The following is an 8206-nucleotide window of genomic DNA, read 5'->3' as shown; positions in this document are numbered from 1 at the left end:
TATAATCCAATATTGGAAGCCATTAGTGAATTCGCAGAAAAAAAGACAAGGATGCCAGAATACTGTGTAACAGGAGGAACAGGCTTCATTGCCGCTTACCTTGTCAAAACCTTATTAGAGAAAGGTCACACCGTCAGGACTACTGTTCGAGATCCTGGTATTTATTTTATAAATATATATATAACGATTTTTCATCTTTATATGATGAGCTAACCAGTTTAGGATTTTCTTTGTTTTGGGGGAAAAAGGAGATGAAAGCAAGGTGGGATATTTGAGGGAGTTGAGTGGAGCAAAGGAGAGGCTTAAGATTTTCAAGGCCGATCTAATGGTGGAAGGGAGCTTTGACGAGGCCATACATGGCGTCGATGGTGTCTACCACACAGCCTCGCCTGTGCTCGTTCCCTGCGATGACAATATTCAGGTACTAACAACACTCTTATATATGTACTTAGAAGGAAATTAAAGCCTTTTGTTTTTGTTTGATGTCAAAATTGTACAGTCAAGTTTGGTCGATCCATGTATAAAAGGGACTAGGAATGTACTAAGCTCGTGTGCAAAAGCTAGTAGTGTGAAACGTATTGTGCTCACGTCTTCGTGCTCTTCGATAAGATACCGATATGATGTCCAACAAATCTCGCCTCTCAACGAGTCCCATTGGAGTGACCCTGAATATTGCAAGAACTATAATGTAAAATCTTCATTTTCTTTATATATATGCCAAATTTAGAATTAATGTTTCTAGCTCAATTGGGTATAAATTGTACTTCACTTACATTCTTGGTTTGGACACAAGCAGCTCTGGTATGCATATGCCAAGACTACAGCAGAGAAAGATGCCTGGAAATTTGCCGAGGAGACTGGGAAAGATCTGGTTGTGGTGAACCCTTCTTTCGTAGTTGGTCCCCTCCTAGCACCACAACCCACCAGTACTTTGTTTCTGATCCTCGCTGTAGTCAGAGGTTGGATTTCTAAACGATTAATTGAACCCTATATATTTTTCAACTAAGTGTGATGAATTATATAAGTTTGAATTTGGGGACAAAAATACAAGGTGAAAGAGGTGAGTACCCAAATACAACAGTTGGATTTGTACACATAGACGATGTGGTGGCTGCTCACATTATGGCAATGGAGGATAGTAGGGCATCAGGCAGGCTTATCTGCTCAAACTCAGTAGCTCACTGGTCTCAGATCATTGAGATGCTCAGAGCCAAATATCCATCCTACCCTTTTGAAAACAAGTAAGTGAAGATCACTAGGGCAAAATAGTTATGGTTGAACTAGAAACTGTGATCAGCTTAGCTAGCTAGCTAGATAGCTTTGCTTGAACTTGATTATGATATAATTGATTGTTATATAATGTGCAGGTGTAGTAGCCAGGAAGGAGACAGCAATCCACATAGCATGGACACTAGTAAAATCACTCAACTGGGTTTTCCTGGTTTTAAAACACTTGAACAAATGTTTGATGACTGCATCAAAAGCTTCCAAGACAAGGGCTTTCTCTGAAGTTTTATCCTTGATTAATTAATAATTAATGGGAATTTTAGCAATATGCTATTTTGTAAGAGACTTATATATATATGCTCTAAGCATCTAGCTGAAAATGAGTAAGAAATTGAAAATTTGATGGGAGTATAAAAAGGTAAGAATTTAGGTATGTACTAAGTAGTTTGGAAGTCAAGTTTAAATACTAAATTTCCTTCTTCAGATATAGTTGGACTACATACACCTACTTACTACTTAATCTATGGATACTAGAAGTGCAATAAAAATGACCCTTTTTTATATACACAAAGTCCTCAAATTTTTTACAAATGTCATTTTATATATAAATTTTTTAAAATAAAATCATGTAAGAGTCAAGGATTATATCATAAAATTTGTATTAAATAGATATGGATTATTATAATAAATATATATTTTTGTTATGGCATATGATGGTTTACTAATTTAAAATGATGTTTAATTTGTAAGTCGTGTGTTAACATTTTTCATATATAAATAATTTATGAATTTTTTTATGTTGACAATTCTAGATGGTTTTAATAATAATTTTTAATATAATTAATATATATATAATAAACAATATAAAATTTGTATACTTACGTATAAGCAAGAACATTTACAATGTAAGTAATACCAATACCAATACCAAATTAAGAATAAAAAGTGATCAAATATTTCCCTCAAATAATAGTGTAGCTCATTTTCTAGTTCAGTTGGCCTTCTCTATGGAGGGAGCCAAAGTTTGGTGGATCGGTATCCCTTTATGTCTCTGCCCTTAATCATTGATGTTTATTATGTTACTTCGATTGGCAAAGTTTGCTTTAATATTAGGATTAGCTAAGCTTCATTAATCCTTAATTTGTTACGTTACACATTTTGTTACATAACAAACTTAGTTTGTTATATTTTGTGTTTCTTTTCATTTCATTACAAGACTTTATGCTTCTATATATTGTAACCTCATTTTTAGTCAATGAAACAATCTTTACTTTTGTTGACCGCAGTTTTGACCAACGACGTGTAGACATCAAAACGACAATAAACCTTCAAGAGAAAAAATATGACACAGACAATTTTTATAGTGGTTCAGCCCCAATGTGTTGGTAATAGTCTAGTCCACTTAGAGTTATGATTATGAATCTACACTCAAGATCAGATGAACCTGGGTCAAGTGAGTTTCTTCAGTGCAGATGAACAGAATACAATATTTCTCTCAAGATACAAATACTCTTTTAAGAAAATTAGAATCTCAATCCTCTCTCTGATGCCATGAGCTTTGTATTTATAAGCTGAGGATCGTACAAACGCAGTCCCTCATAATCGGGATCTTTCTTTTATTCTTTCAATATTAAATTAATAATAACGTCTAAAATACAACAATATGCGATTCTTTGGGATAATATGAGAGATTCTCGCGCAGGTATGACCGATTCTAGCTGAAGTCGTTACTGGGATCTCTTGCGTAGCAATGATCTGTTTAGTCGATCCACATCACACCCAGAAGGAAAACTGGAGGGCCAAAACACTTCTCTGGTCGGCCAAACCCTCACTGGTCGACCAAGACAAGTGACTGGTCGGACAAGCACCTGACTGGTCGGACAACCACATGACTGGTCGGACATGACACTTGACTGGTCAGTCAAAAATCTTCACCGGTCTACCGGATCACTCCTAAGCCAGATTACCCAACCATTCCTTGCCATTTGTCACTTCAATTGCCACGTCATGGTTTTCAAATTTTGGGGATAACATTTGCCTCCTAAGTTTATTATAGGATTTACTTGTATGATAAACTTTTCCACAAGCAAAATGTTTTTGAGTAAACGTGTGCATACTTAGCTGATTGGAAATGCCTATTCAATCATCGGGATCCAAATAATTTCTTAACTGCTGACCATTGGGTGCGTTGTTTCCTGCTGCTCAAACTCCTGCCTGGCTCCTCAGACACACGAACCACAACTCTGCAGATGTGACAGGCCCCTTGGATGCACACATGCCAGCCCCTCGGATACGCAGACAACAACTCATTGGATGCACACTCTAGGCAGTTCGGACGCAGCCCCAGCCGCTTGGACGCAGCCCAGACCCACTCGGACGCAGCCCAGACCCGCTCAGATGCAGCCCCAGCTGCTCGGACGCAGCCCACACACCGCTCGGATGCAGCCCCAGCTGCTCGGACACAACCCACACACCGCTCGGATGCAGCCCACACCCGCTCGGACGCAATCCACACACCGCTCGGATGCAGCCCCAGCTGCACGGACACAGCCCACACACCGCTCGGATGCAGCCCCCAGCTGCTCGGACACAGCCCACACACCGCTCGGATGCAGCCCCAGCTGCTCGGACACAGCCCACACACCGCTCGGATGCAGCCCCAGCTGCTCGGACACAGTCCACACCCCGCTCGGATGCAGCCCCCAGCTGCTCGAACATCAGCCTTCGGCGCGCGCGCGGGCCTGCTTCAGCACACTCGGCATCCGCTCGGTCATCACCCAACCGATCGGGCACATGGCATAGCTACTCAAGCATATGCCTAAAACTTATCTCTCTAAAATCCATCAAAACACCTTGTTCGAATCTCTCAAAAGTATTTTGAGAGATTGATTTCTCTCAATCAATCTTGGGGAAAATTGACTTCTCTTCTCCAAACATTTTTCCACTATGTAGTATTTACTTTGTATTCATTTGTTCGTGTATTCATTTGTTCGTGTTTGTTTGATTCACTACAGGGACCCATTGCTGTTAGTCATGCTTAACAACAGAGTTTCCTACTTGACCAGTGATATATGCTCAGTCGACCAGGGAAGTTGTATCTGCTCTCTCGACCAGGAAAACTTTGCACTTGATCAGCTAAACTTTGTACCTGGCTAGTAGTTACTCTTTTTTCTTGTGAAGACAATTGTTGCTTAGCAGCTTTGATATTTTTCTCGTACAACTGAGCTGTTGACATTTATACTTTACTTTTCTTTGTTAACTTAAAACATTCTAAGATTTTGTGAATAGTAAAGTCACTCTGATGTATGCCTTATATTTTCGCATGAGTACTTAGTTTTCTAACTTTGAAATTCTAGACATTTCATAAGTCCATACTAAGTATACTTTCTCACACTCTTATTTGTAGTATCCAACATTTTTATTATAAATCAAAGTTTTAATACATAAAATGTACAAGTTTACAAATTTAAGAAATAGTAATGGAAAAATAGTGTTTAAAATATGATTTTATGTTTTTAATGAGATTAAAGAGAGAGAAACTTGAGTAGTCAAGTATTGGACCCAAATGTCATATAATTTTAATTGGGGATTTTTATAAAATTAAGAAAGTTTTGCTAAAGGACTTATTTGAAAAGAATTTTAATATTTTGGGTCCAAGTGTAATTTTAAAAATAATTTAAAAAAAAAAAAAAAGGCTTCAACCTTTCTTTTTTTACCCGAGTCTCTCTCTCTCTCCTCAGAAAACCCCTCTCTCTCTCTCTCCCTCTCTCTCTCTCTCTCTCTCTCTCCTCTGCGTATTACTGTTGCCGACGACGCAGGAGTACTTTCCGGCCACCATTTTTAGCCACGCGCCGGACCGTTGGATTCAGAGGCCTCCGAACTATTGACCTACGCGGGAATCTAGAGCTCACTCGCCGATTAAACGCCTCAACTACTCGATTTAAGTTCGGCCACCCCGCGACTTCAAAGTTGCGATTCGGCCACCTCGGGCATCCGTTTGTCGATCCGTCACCACCATCGTGTTCCTCGTGTTGTGGGCTTCAAAACCCAATAACTTGTTCCTACATCTACCATAGTTGGGTGGTGGGCCCACCACGAGCCACCGCGATCCACCGTAGACCGACGGTCGAAACTTAGTGTTCGGGGTTTTGAAGTACGTTTTGAGTCTCAGAAAATCATCGTTTGACTTGTTGTGGAACCCGATCACTTTGGTATAATTTCTTTTACCTATATATTGTGATTTAATTGTGATTGATTAGAGTGATTGTTATTATGTGTATTTATAGTATATAATTATATATTATTGATATATGGAATATTTTTCTGTAATTATACTGGCTGTCTGGAATTATATATATTTTTGATACAGGTTTTGATTTTTGGAATTGTCCACTTTATAGCTGTTGTGCTGTCCAATTTTCTAGAAAATATTAGATATTAAATAAAGTATAAAAATACATATTTAATTGATTTTATATTAATATGGAAATTATTATGATTAAGTAATTTTAATTATTATTGTTATTATTTTGTTAAGTAAATCAAGAATATAGTTTCATACATATATATATATAAAAAGTGTGATTTATAGTAAACATGTTATTTAACAATTATTCTTATATATTAATATTTTGTTAATATTTGAATATTAAAATAATATCAATATTAGTTTCTTACAGTTATTGATATTTGTAAGACCAGTGAATTTTGGATAAAGTATATTTATTATATCACTGGAATTGATATTATGACTAATTAATAATAATATAAATATTTATATTTATATTATTATCATTATACTGATTATTACAATTTTATGTTAAAAATATGATTTCTTTTATAAAATGACTATTGGAATATATACATTCATATACGTATTGTTATTGAAGTATTTTGTTATGAATATTGAAATAAATTTATTTATAGACGATAATTATTATTATTGTTGGGATTATTATTATTATTATTATTACTATCATAAGAGTACATTATCTTATGACCAAGGTTTAAAGCATGGTTTTATATGAAGAGTGATTTGCATTACGTTGATAATAATTATTATTATCATTTATATAGTTTCTGGTATTGTTAATATACACTATCAATAGTGTATATTTACGGATTTGATAGAATTTAATAAATTATGTGTCTTGAATAGGATTTGTATGGATTTAATTGATTGACTCTTGGTGAGCCGTTTTAAAATAAGCTAAGGACCTAAGGTAAGTAAATCTCACCTTTTGTGCTTAAGTGTAAGATGCATGACTACATTGATTGTGTACATCTGATGAGTTAAGTATGGTATGATGATGATGCATATGATAAGTATGTGAAGAATGGTTATATGAACACCATAAGGGTGTTGTGTGATATGTAATTGATGAATTCTGTGATATGTGAAAGATGTCTTACTTGGTTAAGAATGATATGAATTATGTGCAAGTATGTGTTCTTATGTTGATGGATATGTGGATTACTCTATGTTCATGATTTGTTATATGTTATGATATATGAAGCGTTTAAGTTTTTAGGCTGGAAACCTTAGACCTGAGCCATAGCTCTACGTTAAGGTATAACAACGCCACCAACCCAAAGCTTCATGTATTATGACTAAAGATGTTTTGAGTTATATGAGATGTGATACAATGCCTTGATTGAATACCATCAACATGAATCATGAACATGAACATTGGCATTTCAGCATCAGCATGTATGCATGGCATGTACAGTTATGTGATACATTATTATGTGATATAAGACCATGCATATGAATATGAGAAAAGTTATGAAATGCCTTGAAAAGTTTTATGTAAAGTTAAACATTTTAATGACACAAGGCTTAAGCAAAGTGATAATAAGATGTTAAAAAGGGTGCCACTGTTTCGATGAAGCAATCAAGTAAGTTCAGTAAAGAAGACGGAGGTCTATTATGGCTTATAGTGGCCGTCCACTAGTGTGGGCTAGGTCAGAGTTGACCATTCAAATATGTTTGCCATGTTCCCGTCTTTCTCCTCCATATGTGTAATAAGTATGGCAGCTATGGCAACGATGAAATGAGTGTTATGATGAGCCTAGCTGAGACGATGGCTAGCCGGAGGAGAACCCATGAGATTCTATATGATATCTGTTATAAGCCCTGCAGGCATTTGCCGAATCAAACAGTGTGCACAAGTGAAATTGGGCCCATAAAAACGTGAAACTAAAAGAAAGAGCATAAAAGTAAAGTTTGAAAGTGCATGAGCAATAAATGAAATGCATAAGTATATAAGTCAGCATATTAGTATATGTGCACTACAAACTCACGACATTCATGTGTATGTGTATGCATGAGATTTACTTACTGAGCGTTAGCTCATTATGTTATTTTCCAACATTTTTCCAGGTGTGGCTTTAGCTGTTGAGCAACTTGTGGAGCACGGACTCAGTAGCAATGCAATAATGGTTTAGAGTTTTCATATGGCTGCCTTAAATTTAAAGTATTCATACGTGTAATAATTTCTTCTAATAAGTTTATATAAAAGTTTTAAATTTTTCTGTATTTCTTCGTATCATTTTATTTAATTCTTTTGGTCAAGTGCCTTACATACTCGTAAACCCTAGAATTACGAGTATGTGGCAGACGTACCCTACCTTAGGGACGTTACATTATTACTCTAACATTTTATGAGCATGATAATTATTGTCACACAAATATCTGCTTCTAACTTGAAATTTAAAAAAATTCCAAGTTACTTAAGCTTTGTCAAACAAGTTAGTTTAATGACATTTTTGGACTTCGAAAACTTACAAGTCAGCCTAAAAACAGACATCTTAACTCGTGCTCTTATTGCCTGTGTTAAATTATATACAAGTATACTCCATGTGCCCCCCAAGTGATCGAGGGTTGAAAGACTCTTAGTCACTTGCTACTTTGACCGAATCTGTTCGAGCAGTTAATTACTCGTGAAACATATAGAATATATTGAAAATATTCGAGCAG

At 36.0% G+C, this 8206-nt stretch overlaps 1 protein-coding gene and 1 long non-coding RNA gene across 2 annotated transcripts; both read left to right on the top strand.

The window, feature by feature from the left end:
• Positions 1-1712, top strand: LOC133821959 (tetraketide alpha-pyrone reductase 2-like). The gene is made up of 6 exons (XM_062254145.1): positions 1-157; positions 249-421; positions 500-688; positions 797-959; positions 1052-1241; positions 1368-1712. The coding sequence occupies exons 1-6, from the start codon at positions 52-54 to the stop codon at positions 1507-1509; spliced, it is 963 nt and encodes a 320-aa protein (XP_062110129.1). The 5' UTR covers positions 1-51; the 3' UTR covers positions 1510-1712.
• A 3276-nt stretch (positions 1713-4988) lies between these two features.
• Positions 4989-7872, top strand: LOC133820915 (uncharacterized). The gene is made up of 3 exons (XR_009887219.1): positions 4989-5438; positions 6386-6449; positions 7610-7872. It is a non-coding gene; the product is annotated as an uncharacterized LOC133820915 (long non-coding RNA).
• The last annotated feature ends 334 nt before the right edge of the window (positions 7873-8206 follow it).

This window comes from Humulus lupulus, chromosome 3 (assembly GCF_963169125.1).
Source record: "Humulus lupulus chromosome 3, drHumLupu1.1, whole genome shotgun sequence".
Lineage (NCBI taxonomy): Eukaryota > Viridiplantae > Streptophyta > Magnoliopsida > Rosales > Cannabaceae > Humulus > Humulus lupulus.
Note: the sequence above shows the minus strand (reverse complement) of the source record. Positions and strands in the feature narration are given on the sequence as shown.

Coding starts and splice junctions, on each gene's coding strand:
- LOC133821959 (XM_062254145.1), top strand. CDS start 52: ATGCCAGAATACTGTGTAACAGGAGGAACAGGCTTCATTGCCGCTTAC. Junction 158..248: donor GACTACTGTTCGAGATCCTG/GTATTTATTTTA, acceptor TGGGGGAAAAAG/GAGATGAAAGCAAGGTGGGA. Junction 689..796: donor AATATTGCAAGAACTATAAT/GTAAAATCTTCA, acceptor GGACACAAGCAG/CTCTGGTATGCATATGCCAA.